The sequence below is a fragment of the Colobus angolensis genome, unplaced genomic scaffold (assembly GCF_000951035.1).
Source record: "Colobus angolensis palliatus isolate OR3802 unplaced genomic scaffold, Cang.pa_1.0 Scaffold74, whole genome shotgun sequence".
Taxonomy (NCBI): Eukaryota; Metazoa; Chordata; class Mammalia; order Primates; family Cercopithecidae; genus Colobus; species Colobus angolensis.
Window position 1 is genome coordinate 3,036,300 of NW_012121154.1, and position 16,322 is coordinate 3,052,621.

General features: G+C 34.4%; 1 protein-coding gene across 2 annotated transcripts in view; it reads left to right on the forward strand.

Annotated features, from left to right (window-relative positions):
• Positions 1–16,322, forward strand: part of SEMA3A (sema domain, immunoglobulin domain (Ig), short basic domain, secreted, (semaphorin) 3A) — a 521,740-nt gene that overhangs the window by 458,605 nt on the left and 46,813 nt on the right. For both annotated transcript variants that reach the window (XM_011927683.1, XM_011927682.1), the window contains one exon: positions 13,619–13,761. In XM_011927683.1, coding sequence (XP_011783073.1) covers positions 13,619–13,761 — 143 coding nt within the window. The remainder of the gene's footprint in view (positions 1–13,618; positions 13,762–16,322) is intronic.

Below are 16,322 nucleotides of genomic sequence, written 5' to 3' on the forward strand. Positions count from 1 at the left end.
AAGAAAAACCAAAGTTAAGTTTCCTATTGAATTATAAAATGTTAACGACCACAATATTTAAGTAAAAACAACATACTTTGTTGATTTTGTTCCAGGTTAAGGATAAGTGTGAACCATAAGGATAAGTACAGTACTGATAAAAGAAACTAAATCATATATCACCCATTATAATAATTATTGTATTCACATATTGTATTTTCTTAGTTTTGCCTTAATCCTTATATTCACCTAAGTTCACCTTTGCTGAATGTTAAACACAAATGCTGCTTTTTATTTTTGGGAAGCATAAAAGTATTTTTCTAATATTTTGATATGAAAAATTTCAAATACAGGAAAGTTAAAATAATTTTACTGCTATAAACCTTTGTCTTCCACCTAGATTCTACAAATTTACAATTTACTACAATGTATCATGTATTTATCCAGTCACCGGTCTCTCCATTCATCAATCATCTTTCCTTTTATTAAGGCAAAGTAGCTTCAGACATTGGTACACCCTTCTTACATGATTAATGATATGTCTTCCACTTCAGTTTTCAGAAAGAATACTTGTATTTTGATGACGTCAATGACACACTTTCAGAAAATGATTTTTGGTGGTGAACACATTTCTTAATAATGAAGCAGAAGTAATCAACCATGGGATAACAATAAGGATAGATATTTCACAATAGTATGTTGTTCTAAGCCTGGGTGTATCAGCTCTATTATCTTTATAATGTCTCCAAATGCTCACTTTATGAGTGAGAACTCAAGACAGAGATGTTAACTTGCTCATGGTCACAAAGTAACTAAGTGGTGTAGCTAAACTGGATACTGTGACAGCTTCTTAACACTGCCATCATCTCCATGAAGGCGGTTTATAAACCATAAGACAATTATGTAAGTATATATAATAATGTTTGTTTGAGTTCAAGTAAACAAGTATCCTAAAGTGTAATATATTGTTAGGAACTAGAGAGGATTCAAAGAAGAATGGCAAACTTTAACTAAAAACAAACAAACAAACAAACAAACAAACAAAAACTTAGTGAAATAGCAATAGAAACCCAGATTTGTATTGCTCTAAAGAATAAACTAGTGCTGGTTGGCAGGTAACTCATTGAAAATCAGACAAAATACTGTATTATAAAAATGCAGAAGAGAAATTTCTACCTGACAAATTTAGAGAAAGGACTTGTGAAATATATTTGAAAACAGTCTTGAAAAATTGTCATGACTCTTGGTAAAGCAATTTTCATAAATAAAGTAATTTAAGAATAAAAGTTTTGGGAATCCCAAGTGGTAGGGTAGGAGGATACAAGGAAATTTAACTGGAGGTGAGCCTAGAATTATGTAATTTTTGAACCTAGAATTTGTATTTTGGGGCTAGGTAGCAGAGACATTGCATGTCTTTTAAAGGCATCTGAATTTGCTTAGCCAATGAAAAACCATTAAAAAATTGTGTATATTTAGAGATATACCTTGTAAATATTGTAAAATATTGATTTGGAAGAAAATTATTTAAAGCAGTGGTCCATTTTTTATAGGTACACACACATAATTTTGCTCACAGTTTCTTTTTTTAACTTTTATTTTAGGTTTGGGGGTACATGTGAAGGTTTGCTTTTTAGGTAAACGCATGTCACAGGGGTTTGTTGTACAGATTATTTCGTCACTCAGGTATTGAGCCTAGTACCCAATAGTTATTTTTTTCTGCTCCTCTCCCTTTTCCCACTCTCCACCCTCAAGTAGAGTCCAGTGTCGGTTGTTCCCTTCCTTGTGTTCATAAGTGGTTATTATTTAGCTGCCTCTTATAAGTGAGAACATGCAGTATTTGGTTTTCTATTCCTGTTTTAGTTTGCTAAGGATAACAGTCTCTGGCTCCATCCATGTTCCTACAAAAGACATGATCTCATTTTTTATGGCTGCATAGTATTCCATGGTATACATGTACTAATTACATTTTTTAAATTCAATCTATCATTGATGGGCAATCTGTCTATCACTAGGTTGATTACATGTCTTTGCCATTGTGAACAGTGATACAAAAAACATTCGTGTGCACGTGTCTTTATGGTACAATGATTTATATTCCTCTTGGTATATATCTAGTAATGGGTTTGCTGGGTTGCATGGTAGTTCAAAGCATGGGACTCGTTCGAGAGGTCACATCAATTCTTTAGGAGAGAGATAAGAAGACTTTAAATAGAAAAAAAGTAAATAAGGGAAAAATATTCTAAAAATTGTTAGTGGAGAATTGGTAGTAATTGCCAGTTAAATAGATATGGGAGTTGAAACTGAAAAGATGAAAGTGGAAAAACATTTTCTCCTCAAAGGCAGGGTTGAATAAGAGATACAAGGTACTTAATTTGATTTAAGGTACAGAGTCAAGGTCACTCCACACCACAGTGATGTTCGTGATGACTTTATCTATTTATGCTTGTAAGTCCAATATCCCAAAGCCTTTCACTTCTTCTTCAGTCATTTGCCTTTATGAGGAAAACTATAAACCGTTTATTTTGGTTATGTCCATTTAGTTCAAATAGCCTTATTTTGTAGTGGTAGAAGGTAGCAAGCTTTCCTACTATTCTCTTGATTAATGATTTAAAAGTATATTAAAATAATATATCAAATAACCAAATAGTGTAGAAGTACCTGCAACTTAGAGACATATTGCAAATTACATAGGTGCAAACACTCCACGTAGCTTGAAGCAGTAGAAGGAACTCGGCTCTTGTTATGCCCTGGCTCTGCCAATTACTAGTTTGTACCTGGAACATTCACTAAGTCTTAATCCCAGGATTTCTTTCTGGAGCAGTACCTATTATTTTCACTTGCCTTCTGTGTTTATCTTTCATTCTAATCAGCCCTTCTCTCTCTCCTGATGTGACTCATCTTGAACTTTTCTTGGGGTTAAACTATCCCAAGGGCTATTCACAGTTTCCCAGCCAGCTAGCATCAGAAGTTTTTCCAGGCCTGTTCCTTGGCAGCCAGAGGTTTTTCTATTCCACAGCCAAAAATGATATATCTGCTCTGCTTAGGCTGTTAGCTAAGAATGTGAAATGACCTTATGTTGCATTCCCTGCATTCTTAATGCACTGAAAGTTCCCATTCATGGTCGATTGATTCTTTGGGGCTTTTGTTTTCTGTATGTTGTGGCATAGCTGAAAAGGGAAGAAACCAGTCACTGCGGCTGCCATCCTGGTGTGCTGGCAGTCATCTGGTGATAATTATTCCCCATTACCAATTTCCCAGCTAGTTTCTTTGTAAATATTTTGAAGTCTGAGGCTGTGATATTGGAAATATTAATATAACTTTATAATTTACATAATTTATCATTAGTCTTTGTTATTTTAGTTGTCTTTAGCAGGTTTTTAGAATCCTTATCAGCTATCATCTTGCTTCCACTGGTAATCTAAGTTTACATTACCATTATTTATTTATTTATTTATTTATTTTTATTTATGTATTTAAAGACTGAGTCTCACTTTGTCACCCAGGCTGGAGTGCAGTGGATGGCACCATCTCGGCTCACTGCAACCTCCACCTCCAGAGTTCAAGAGATTCTCCTGCCTCAGCTTCCCAAGTAACTGAGTCCACAGGCACCCACTACCATGCCCAGCTTGTTTTAGTAGAGACAGGGTTTCACTATATTGGCCAGGCTGGTCTCGAACTCCTCACCTCAAGTGATCTGCCTGCCTCGGCCCCCCAAAGTGCTGAGATTACAGGCATGAGCCACCGTGCCTGATCTTATGTTACCATTAACTTTTAAACATATATTTTATACAATATTTCACAAAGTTTTAAAAACAATGTTATAAAATAATAACAGCTAGCAATTTTCAAGACCAATAATATGCTTGGCATTGGCAGATAGATAGATGCATATATATTCCCTAATTAATTCTCCCAACACTCCTCAAAGATATATACTTTCTGATAGGCAAGTAACTGAGGCTAGTTGATATTTTTTTCTTTTTTCTTTTATTGTGGGTGGGCGGTGGGGCATGGGGGAACAGAGTCTCCTCTGTTGCCCAGGCTGGAGTGCAGTGGTGCAATCTTTGCACACTGCAACCTCCACCTCCAGGGTTCAAGCAATTCTCGTGCCTCAGCCTCCCGAGTAGCTGGGATTACAGGTGTGTGCCACCATACCCGTCTAATTTTTTTTTTTGTATTTTTAGTAGAGACAATGTTTCATCATGTTGGCCAGGCTGATCTCAACCTCCTGGCCTCAAGTGATTCACCTGCCTCGGCCTCCCCATGATGCTGGGATTACAGGAGTCAGCCACCGTGCCCGGCCAAGTTGATATTTTTGAAGTAACAAATCTAGTGACTGGAAGCCTAATTTCTACCCATTTTCTCTGAATCCTATCACAGAACAGTTTTTATATAAGTACAGTGAAGGAAAAACTTGCTTCTTTTTACGTTGCTTTCTGAAAGAGTTTTCCTTCGTAGTTATAATGTCACTGGGATCTCCTTTAAAGTGTGAAGAAAAGAATGTGTACGTATATTTCTGTGGACTATTTACATTTTAAAGCCTTGTTTTTTCCTTTCATAGAGGGTGTTACTATTGATTCAGAGAGAGAGGGGATTTCTGTCATTTTTCTGCAGTGGGGTTATGTTCCTCCTTCCCTGCTCTGCAACTTCTGACATGTTTTACAAGAGGATTGGCTGAGTGGTTCACGGTGTGAAATTAACTAGGCCTTGCAGCACTTGTGCGAGAGAGTTTATAATTATTAATTCCACCCTTTTTACAAATGAAATTTATATGATTTGTGTCCTAGAAAACCAATACGTATCCCAACTTTTAAATTTACAGATACCCCAAATGCCTTAATTAATCATTCTGTACATTTGATACATTCTCAGAAAAATATATTTTTGTTCTTGTCCTTTTGGGGGCTTGTTGGTGGAAGGGATAGGTCCAGCCAAATGCTGGTCAAAATGTTGCTGTACTAGACATTCAGTCTGATTCTAATGCTGAGAACAACAAAATGCATTCATTATTTAAATAAGCTCAAGCTGCCAAATGAATCGTAAGTGCAGCGCGTGTCCTGTGCCAAGGTGTCATTTTCATTAAGTGTAAGATTGCACCTGAAGGACAGTTTAATTTGCAGCTGCTAAAAATATTTCAACAGAGTGGTACTCTTACAAATGGCAGGTGGTGCCCAAACGTGAATTTTGCAAGAAATGCCATCTGTGGGATGAGGTATGGAAGAATGTCAAGGGGGTGGTAAAGGAGATAAAGGGGAAAGAGAGAAAAGTGGTGTATTTACTCAGCGTTTATTGCTGTTATCATGACTAAAGATTCCATGTTTCACATGACAGCATTGGCCCAAGATTAGTAAATGTGATTATTTGTTCAGCTTCCACTATGTGCTGAGGACATTGCAAAATTGCCGTGGTATCTGTAAATACAAAGTTTATTCCCCAAAGGCATACCATTTAAGCTATGCAAATGCAAGAATCCTTTCCAATTCTATTTACCTTTCATAGTGTTTACATTGCAGTTTTTATGGCAGTGAGATTAATGCACTTTGATCTTGCTAAAATGGATATTGCCCCTTTCTTTTGATGTTCAGCTTTTAATATACGTTCACAATGACTTTCTCCTTCACAAAGCAATAAATCTTTCCAAATTAATTTCAAAACTATTTTGTTACACTACTGTTAGATGGCATTTTGTGGACAGAGTAGATGGCGTTTTCATGTGGAAAGACATCCAGGGTCCCTGTATACATTATTAAAGATCTGTATTTGTGTCAATTAGTTTCAACGGCCACATTGAAATCAACAATTTGTAACTGCAGGCTGAAAATAGGTATTCTTTATTTTAATGGGCTACAGAACACAGGTTTAAAAAGAAAACTTAATTATTAGATTTGAGTTTTTCATTTCTGCTTGCCATTTAATGGGAGTGACTGGACATAGAATAGCTTCCTTTGTGAATATCATGAACTTTCTTAGGTTACCAAGGGGAATTAATAAAGTAGGTCAATCTGAATAGATATTGGTAAACCTTTTCCGTGGGGAGTTTTTGATGACAAGGCAAGTTATTGAATTTCTTGTAGTTTCGCAGGACAGTGGGAATCTCTGATCTCCAACATATGCATTGTTCTTAGCTACATAAAACGGAGACATGTTTCCTATTATTTTAATCCTATTGACAAAATCTAATTCTGAAGAATTGCAAATAGAAAATTTTAATGCATTAATTATCTATTGCAAAGAAAAGAACAGATTCTAGGTTAAAAGAACATTCATAAAATTTCAAAAAAGCATTTTGAAAACCTGCCATTGTATAATATCTTGCAGAAATAGTAGCAAATTTAAAGAAGCTTGTGTAAGCATTTCTTTAACTGACATCCTAAACACTTTCGAGTCTATGGTAAGCTCAACTCATCCAAAAAACTTGTAAACCTTGCCAAAAAACAAGAAAATGTAATTCCTTCTTTCAAAGGAACCTACCATTTTAGTTTAGGAGATTCATTTATGTATTAATTCATTCATTGAGTCATTTGGGAACTATGCACTGTTTCAGGATTTATGCTTAGGAAGAAAGAAAAAGAAAAAAATAGGGATATTAGTTTACAAGAAGATGGATGGAGGGAAACAAGTGATTAAGATAGAGTTTTATAGATTCTAATTGTGGAATATGCACCAGATGCCAGGGAAAGTTTTGTGTGTTAAAAGGTAATAGACCATACAACATGGTTTGGAGATGGTAAGGCTGGAGGCAGGGAAAACAGAGTGAATGTGACTGCCAGGAGAGAAAAGATAAGGGCCTACATGTGGATAGTTGCAATGGGAAAGATTAAAAATAAGCTTACTGGAAAACATTGTTATATATAGAAGCTGAAGGCGAGAGAGGAAGAAATATAGGACAAATGCCTGTCATAAGACAAGTATGAAAATGCAGATATTATAAAAAGAATTAAATGTCATAAAATAAGTAGAAGCAAAGATTCTTACCATGTCATATGAACCACAAGTTTATTAAGATAGTAGATAAGGTGTTGTAGAATGATAAACACGTAATTAAAGGATTCATAATGAGAGTCTGTGGTCAGTTCTGGTGGAAAGATACATCAAGGTTAGTTAATGCATATTAGGAACACTATGAAAATGTAACTGACAAGGTTTCCCATTTCCCTATCATGCTAAAAGACTTGGGAGCCAAAATCGTGACCCACCTCAAGTATATATATTGATCCATGTGGTAGATACTTTTAGCCTTTGTCCTGACAGAATAACGTCAGTACATCAGTTTTGTCTTTTTTGTTTGTATGTTTTAAGTTCTGTTAATTCCTCAAATCTATGAAACCTGAAATCTGTTCTGGAAAACATATTGTATAAATGCATTCATATTTGTTTTTATATACTGTATGGGGGGCTTAGAGGAAATAGATAATGCAGGCAGAAGACCAGTTATATTATTCCAAAATACTACTGTAAAATAATAAGGACACGACTTATACTGGCAACATTAAGATTATAAAACAATAAAAGGAAATGAAAACCATAGGAATACTTTTGGTATTAAATTTAGAGCACTGAAAAAGAAGTCCTGCAAGGGATGGAAATTTTTAAGGTAAAATAACATTTTATTTATATGCCTTATGATGAGATTAACCAAAATGAAAAAGATAGGAACAGAAGCAGTTTCAAGAGGAAAGTTTATAAGTAAGAAACTTATAAACTTAAGAAATTACTTAAGACATTTCTCATAAAATTAAAAAATAAGTATGGTAAATTAAAGTTGCAGTGAGGTATCTAGATAGAAATTTTTATCTAGAATTTTGAAATGCAGCGTTAGGTCTAAAAAAAAAAATAGGAAAGTTGACATAGCTTAATGAACTTGAAGCTATAGAAGTATGTAAGTTCTCAAAGAGAAATAAGCAAATATAAGATCATTAACAGCTGGGCACAGTGGCTCATGCCTGTAATCCAGCACTTTGGGAAGCCGAGGTGGGTGGATCACCTGAGGTCAGGAGTTCAAGACCAGCCTGGTCAACATGGTGAAATCCTATCTCTACTAAAAATACAGAAATCAACTGGGTGTGGTGGTGTCGCCTGTAATCTCAGCTACTTGGGAGGCTGAGGCAGGAGAATAACTTGAACCCGGGTGGTAGAGGTTGCAGTGTACTGAGATCATGCCAATGCACTCCAGCCTGAGCAACAGAGTGAGACTCCGTCTAAAAAAAGAAAAAAAAAGAAAAAGAGAGAGAGTGAGAGAAAGAAAGAAAGAAGAAAGAAAGATCATTAACAATATTGAAATAGTGAAAGAAACACTAGGTGATGATTTCATTTATAGGAGTAAAAGAAAATAAAGGGCACTTAAAGAAAAATTTAAGAAGTATATATAGAAATTTAGAAAAAGGGAAAGAGAAGTCATGAATGAAATAGTGAAGTTTAGATAGCTTACAATTCAGGTCCTGGGTCAGAAAAGCCACAAGAAGCCAGAAAAAGCAATGGACATATTAGAAACACGTGAAATTTTATTGTGCCAATGTCTGAAGACAACTAAAACAGGATAAGTATACAAATCTATTTTTTTGATAGATCCTGTTGATTATCAATACAATAGCAGTGAAGGATGCAAAATGGCAGGATATATATATATATATATATACCCATTGAAGAAGTCCTCTGGTTTAAAGAATGAATGCAAGGAATCATGAGACTCTACAGCATACAGTGACTGTGGGAGTTTATTTTCAGGATAAAGAAATTTTTAAATGCATATTTGTATTTAAGGAGTGTCATTAAAAAGGGAAAGAATAAAAAATCTAAGGAAGAAATATATCTCCTTCCTTCCTTTCTGCAATTCCCCACTTGTGAGAATCCTTTCTACTTTTCCTCACCTTTCTCAAGGTCTTAGGTTGTCTTGCTTTGTTTTTTTTTTTTCTTTTTACTCTGTACACTTAATCACTCCACTGGCTCACTTTCAAATAACTTCAGCTCTAGTCCACATTTCCTTCCTAAGCTTTTTTATTCATGACCTCTGGGTCTTCACAAGGCTCTCACTCTAAAGACACACTAAACAGAATTCATCTTCCTTCCATCTCTGAAATCTTCCCTTGCTCACATGCTCTCTATCTTAGTAACTCCTCTACAAGCAATTATTCAAATCAGAAGTTTCTTTTTTTATGATTGCTCTATTTCTTACATTTGACATATTATCAATGAGCATAATTCATCAATTATATTTTCAATTGATCCCTGCATGTCTCTTTTCTCTATCCTCACTATCCCATCCATATCCAGGTCACTGTCCTTTCTCATTTGTATTTCTATGACAGCCACCAAACTGGTCTTCCTCCCTTCATTTTGACCTCACTGCAATTGTTTTGTTTTTGGTGTTTTTTGTTTGTTTGTTTAGTTTTTCTCTGCAGCAGCCAGAGTGATCCTCTGAAAATATACTCCTGACAATGTCATTACTAGGTCTAGAACACTTCAGTGGCTTTGTCCAGAGCCAGTAGGACAGATATATTCCTGAACATGACTTCCTGCATATTCTAGTCTCTGCTTAACTTTCTGTCATCATTTCTGACCACCTCCCATTTTCTTGACTACTCTCTGTGTGTACAACTTTCTCCATTGTTTCCGTGATTTTGCAAATGCATTCCTTCACCTGAGATCTTTCTGGTTATTCTTCAGATCTTGAAGTATATGTCATATCTTCTGACTAAGACTTATGCAAATTATTTCTGGTATATTTCTTCAATGCCCTATCTCCCACGGCATTTTTTTTCTAAGCTCTTATTTTTGTTCTTTCTGTGCAGTTTAACAATTGTTCAGTTTAATTATCAGAATTCCCTTGAAGATAATAACTACAATGTAGACAAAAAACATTTTACCTTAATATGCCCTAATCTTCCACAATCCAGAGTATAGAGTAGGTGCTTAACACTTATTTTATAAATGAAAATATAAATGGTAAGTGATTGCATGAAGAATAAAGTTATTCATGCAAAAGTTTGTAGAATATTGGATTGAGAGCACATAGTGAGAGACCTTAGACTTAAAAATAAGAAAAGATCATTCTTCCCTGAAAGAAGAGAAATTAGGAGGTGAAGAAAGGAAAAGGAGAGAGTTATTACTAAATGGCTTTGGTCCTATCAGTACAGCAGGTTAACAACACCACCTTTAGAGAGCAAATTAAAGATGTATATTTGTCAATTTGAGGAAGAGCAGGGTGCTTTAAAATAGTTGTCGATAATAAATCTATAGTGATCTGAGAAGAAAATAAAACAATTTCTTAGCAACACTAGGGTTCTTGTTTAGGAAAATAGCTTCAATTTATAGCAGATATATTTACTATGAGTACATGGGTTTTTAAACCCTTGCTTAAGTGTAAGGACAAAGGGAAAAAAATCTGGGGATTTATAAAGCTGCTACAGTGGAGATTCCAGCAGCCAAGAAATCCTAGATAATAGGATAGTTGGAATGACTGATTTTAAGGTTTGGATTGAATAAAGAGGTGATTCATCAGTGAGGGGATGAATACACTTAGAGAATAAAAGAGAGGGCTAAGACGACAAAACATAACAAAAAAGGGGAAGGCAACGTTTGTGGGACTGAAGAAGTAGAAAATGTGTGGTGAGCAGAGGTTTTGACCAAAAAGCAGATTTTCTAAATGTGAAACATTAGAAGAATGGCTCCTTTTAAATTGTTGGAAGAGATCAGCTAAAATCAAGGCCTATTATATTTGGAAATGGGAATGATTGTTTTTCAAGTCTGAGATATAACCTAAATTTCTTGAACACAAGTTATGTTAAATCGACAGTGTTTTTCTTGGATAGTCTCATTTTCTGTGTTAATGAATTTGGTTTTCATTTGCTGTGTGTACTTCTATTTTTTGGCTGTACCTGAAACTGGATGAGATTGTCAATTCACCTGCAAAACTCCCCACATCTGCAGTTATCATATGTTAAAGAAGAGACTAAGGTTGAAGGTCCTTTCAGCAATGAATATTCTTGATAATTTGCTTGAGTTATTTCCCACTAGAGTCCAGATTTGTAAGATAATAATTATCCTCACATATGTTAGAGAGGTCAGTGCAGTGCTCAATAACCCCTTCACTCATGCCCAAACACCGAGAGAACATAAGAATATGCACATGTAAAATATTGTTTTCTCTGTTGTCGTTTTTGTGCTTTTAACATTGCTTTTGTTAGACTGTGGCATTCTGAGAACAAGGATTATATATTATGGATTCTCTTTTCTACATGGCATCTTATACATATTTGTGATCTAACAAAAAGCAACTGAATTTAGTTACTCAGAGTTCTTTAAGTTATTCAAGTGTTTGTATGAACAACTACACTAATTTTGGAGGTAATAGTAGACCAACTTCTCCCTCCATTGTTACAGTGTTAAAGCAGAAGAATGTATGATTGTTTTCATTTTTATTCTGCAGTTGGATTATAATATCCTCAAACTTACCATGTGATGGAGGCTTCCTTTCAGTATCATCATAATAATGTTAATATAGTATATTTGTTAACATTTTACAAATTCATTTCACATGTCTTAGGCTTAAAATATTTGTCTTTATATTAACTATTTATGACAGACAAGGTGAATAGATCCCAGTTTGAAGTAACTTGATTTGAAATAAATGTAATATGAAAATTATGCATCTGAGCTCAGAGAGGGAAGAGTCTTGTTAAAGGACACAGAAGCTGCAAGTGACTAAATTAAATCACTGCACAAACAGGTTTCTGTTACATATATGCTCACATACAAACACACACACACATTTCTGGAGCCTAACTTTACCAATGTGATTGTAATTCTTTAGTTTGTGACAGTAATTCCTAACATGTCACATTAATTATTCTGCTCACCATCCATTATGAGAATATATACTCCTCATTATACATGCATATTTACATACATAATATATATGTATGCATATGAACAAGTAGAAATTTTTGAACAAAAGAAAGCTTTGAACAGTTATCCAGGTTAAAGTAATATATTATTGTATGGATCTTTAAAAAAATCTGGTGCTAAGCAATTCTACTTTAAAATTATTATTCTCTTACTCTTGTTCACTGGCACACTGAGCTTTAAATATGAACAGGTAATATTTCATATGTTTCACATTATTTCCAGTATCTGTACAATTTGCCTGAAAAGGATAGTAAAGTTTGGCCTTGTGAAATATACTTGAATGCATGGTCCCAGAGCAAACGTTAAAAGGTTACAAGCATAGGACACATGATAATGATGATTATTCTTAGGTGTAAAGATCAGGACTAAACAACTTGGATTATATGTGGATAAAGCTAGTTTCAAGTTCTGATCTCTTCCTGGTCTCTTAAGAATGGTGCTGACCTGTATGTGTATATTTCGTTGTTACCTGGATAAAATAATACACTAAGGGATAAATGTAGATTATTGTAAGAATACAAATGTCTGCAGTATCCTAAGTGCCTTCAGTGAGGTACCCTTAGCTTCATAGCACATAGCTTCTTAAGGCTATGAGACTATTACATATTTTATATAGTTTGTGAGACACAGGCATATCAACCCAAAAACATTCAAAAGTGCTTTTTGAAGTGGAGCTCTAAATATCCCTGATATACATTCTGCATAACCTAGGCAGTCCCCTCCCCTCACCATTTTTCTTTTCTTTTCTCATTGCACAGATATTCATGACTGCCCATCATGTTTTAAGCTTTAGGTTCACCGCATCAAAAAAAAAATACAACAAATCCTTATTTTCATGGAACGTATATTCCATTGGGGTGGCGGGGGAGACAGACAATAAGCAAAGGAAGATTAGATAGACAAATGGATAGATTAATCAATAATACTTTGGGAGATGTATCATATCAGATAATAAATCCAATTAAGATATTGGAAAGTTTGGAGAAGGAGTGATAGAGCAGAGGTTCATTCTGGCTGTTGTGTGGAGACAAGGGTTGGTAAGGTAGAAACTGAGAAACTAGTTAGGAATCTACTTTAGTAATTCATAGTGGCAGTAGTTTCCTGAGGGAAAGTGGTATTGAAGAATGTGGTAAGAAATTGAGATAAATAGGGATATCCTGACAGATAGAATGTTGGGTATGAGAGAAAGGGAGAACTCAAGGGTGACCGGAGTTTTTCCTGTGTATCTAGTGGAATGACACTGCCATTTACAGGAAAGGGGAATGACAGGAGAGGATTTACTTTGTTTTATGTAGATTTCACTTTTCCCTTCCCACTCAGTCTTTGCTGAAAACTGAAATAGACCAATTAGTATTTTGATTTAAATTTTATGCTTAAAAGAAAGAATAACAATGGTGACAGCTATAAGTAACATTTGATAGTACCTATAGTTTGCAAAATATTTTAATATCCAGTCATGGATCTGCAATGTATGATCACCCTAAAGATTTCTTTCTGCACCTACTCCTAACCTTCAGAACAAAATACATAAATTTTTCTAGAGATATAAGGTATTTTATAAGATACTTTATAATGCATAAAAAACAGTTAATATGTACCTACAAAGTGGAAAAAGGAAAGATACGTTTCTTGAAATATATCAATTAAGAGTTAAGAAAAAGTAAAAATGGACCATAAAGAATGGTATTATTTATTAAGCTGTGAATTAATATATATGCTATAATTTGTCTCTCAGATCCAAGGTTCATTAGTGCCCACCTCATCCCAGAGAGTGACAATCCTGAAGATGACAAAGTATACTTTTTCTTCCGTGAAAATGCAATAGATGGAGAACACTCTGGAAAAGCTACTCACGCTAGAATAGGTCAGATATGCAAGGTGAGGTGAAGAAAAAAAAATGAGAAGGATGTCATTTTCCCGTAACGACTTTGCTTTTTAAAATTTTCTACCTGTGTGCACATACAATAAAAATTTTGGCTACAGTTTGACTGATATAACAAATAAATGGTAAATAATGATTGAATATTATAGTTGGTTATGAGCAACTCTACACAGTCAAATATGCAGATAGAGGTTGTGAAGTAACTGGCATTGTTTCATAATTACATTACATAATATCTGTTTGAAATTTTAGAGTAATAAAATGATTTTATTTTACCTGGGAGAAGATAATTTATGCTTTTTCAGTCCTAGCACAGTTTTCGATACCTTGTAATTTGTTAGTTTTTGTTTTGTTTGGACACAGAGTCTTGCTCTGTACCCTAGGCTGGAGTGCAGTGGTACAATCTCAGCTCACTGCAAACTCTGCCTCCCTGGTTCAAGTGATTCTCCCACCTCAGCCTCCCAAGTAGCTGGGATTATAGGCACCTGCTATCACGCCTAGCTAAGTTTTGTATTTTTAGTAGAGGCGGGGTTTCACCATGTTGGCCAGGCTGGTCTTGAACTCCTGATCTCAGATGATCCTCCCATTTCGACCTCCCAAAGCATTGGGATTACAGGCGTCAGCGACCGCGCTTGGCCTACCTTGTAAGTTTTAAATAAATATTTGTTGTTGGAAGATGTGAAGTATTCATTTAAGAGAGAAAAACATGAAAGCTCGTTTGTACAAACTGATTGTAGCATCCTATGTACATATATACACACAGCACACACACAAACACCCATACAAAAACAATTTTGAAGCTGTGAGCTTTACCTATCTGAGGTATTTCACTCATTGTATGGCTTAATATCAAATGTAATATTGCATTATAGTGTTAGATAAATGGAATAAAAATTGCTCAACAACCACTTATAGATTAATTAGTATCATCAGTGTGAAAATACAATAGTGCCATTTGTTTCCCTCTATGGTGCATAGTGCAGTATTTATGCAATATGAAAAAGTTAACTGTTAGTATATATTAAAGCACCCTTCAAATAAAGAAAATCATAAGCCATATTCCATAATCATGTTAAAATTGAATTCTGTCTTTTGAAGAAAGCATCCTGAAATTTTAAAAATCTTTCTTTCTATGTGTGACCTGTTACCCCAATATGATCTAACTATTATCTCTAGTGTATTCAATTACTGAAAAATTAAAAGTTTTCAACACTTGAAAACATACAAATAACATGTGAAGTAGGTGAGACTTTTTTCTCTACAAAAATCATGTCATATTTAAAAGCACTACTTTCAAGGCTTAAAAAAATCTTTAAGGTGTATAAAAGTATATAAACAAAATATAAATCAGTTTTACTCTAAAGGAGAATGTTCTCTCAATATATGTACATAAATATCATTTTTGAAAACTATAGTTTCTAGTAAACACCTACCACATTAATAGAATTTATTACTATGCTTAGGTTAAATCAGTTTTCTTCAAGGTGAGAAGCCTTTCAAAACATTTTCTCTGGAATGAGTTTCCTTTATTAAGGGTTATTCAAATATTTTCTCAACGTGTTGTTTGTAAAACATAAATTGCTTCAACTCCTTCAGCTTATGAAATATTTGATGCTAGCATGCTTTTGTCTGAGATCTATTTTTTGTATGGGTATTTAAGGCATATGTTTATCATCCATTCTTTAAATACTCACTGAATGCTTACAGTGTACAAGCACTGGCTGTGAACCCGCCTATGTAGGTAAGATCTCAATGCACAGTAGGTAGGAGAGAGAGCATTATACCAAAACAAAACGAATTCATTCATTGCAGAGTAGAAAGGAAAGTGAAGTGATTTTTAAGATTCTATTATTTATTTTAATAGACAATAAAAGTTGTATATATTTACTGTGTGCGATATGATGTATTAAAATGTGCAGGCATTGTGAAATGGCTAGATCATGCTAATTAATATGCATTATCTCACATACTTACAATTCTTCATGGTGAGGACATTTAAAATCTACTCTTTTCACAAATTTCAATAATATAATTCATTGTTATCAATTAAAGTCATGATGTTGTACAATAGATCTCTTAAACTCATTTCTTCTATCTAAGTGAAATTTTATATCTTGGACCAAATCTCTTCAACCCTCCCGCAAAGCCCCTGGTAACCACCGCTCTACTCTCTGCATCTTTGAGTTCAGCTTCTTATATTCTACATATAAGTGAGGTCACGTGGTATTTGTCTTTCCGTGCTTATCTCATTTCTCTTAATATAATGTCCCCCCGTTTATTCATGTTGACTCAAATGACAAGATTTCCTTCTTCTTGATTTTTATTTTGAAACTGTAAATTGATAATTATGACTACATAAATTTATGATTAGAAAGTAATGTTATGATTTATGAATATAATGTGGAATAATTAAATCAACTAGTTAACACACCCATCACCTCAAATACTTATTTTTTGTGGTGAGAACATTTGAAATTTACTCTCTTACTATGATTTTAAATGTATAATACATTATTATTTATGATACCACATTGTGCAACATATCTCAAAGAAAAAA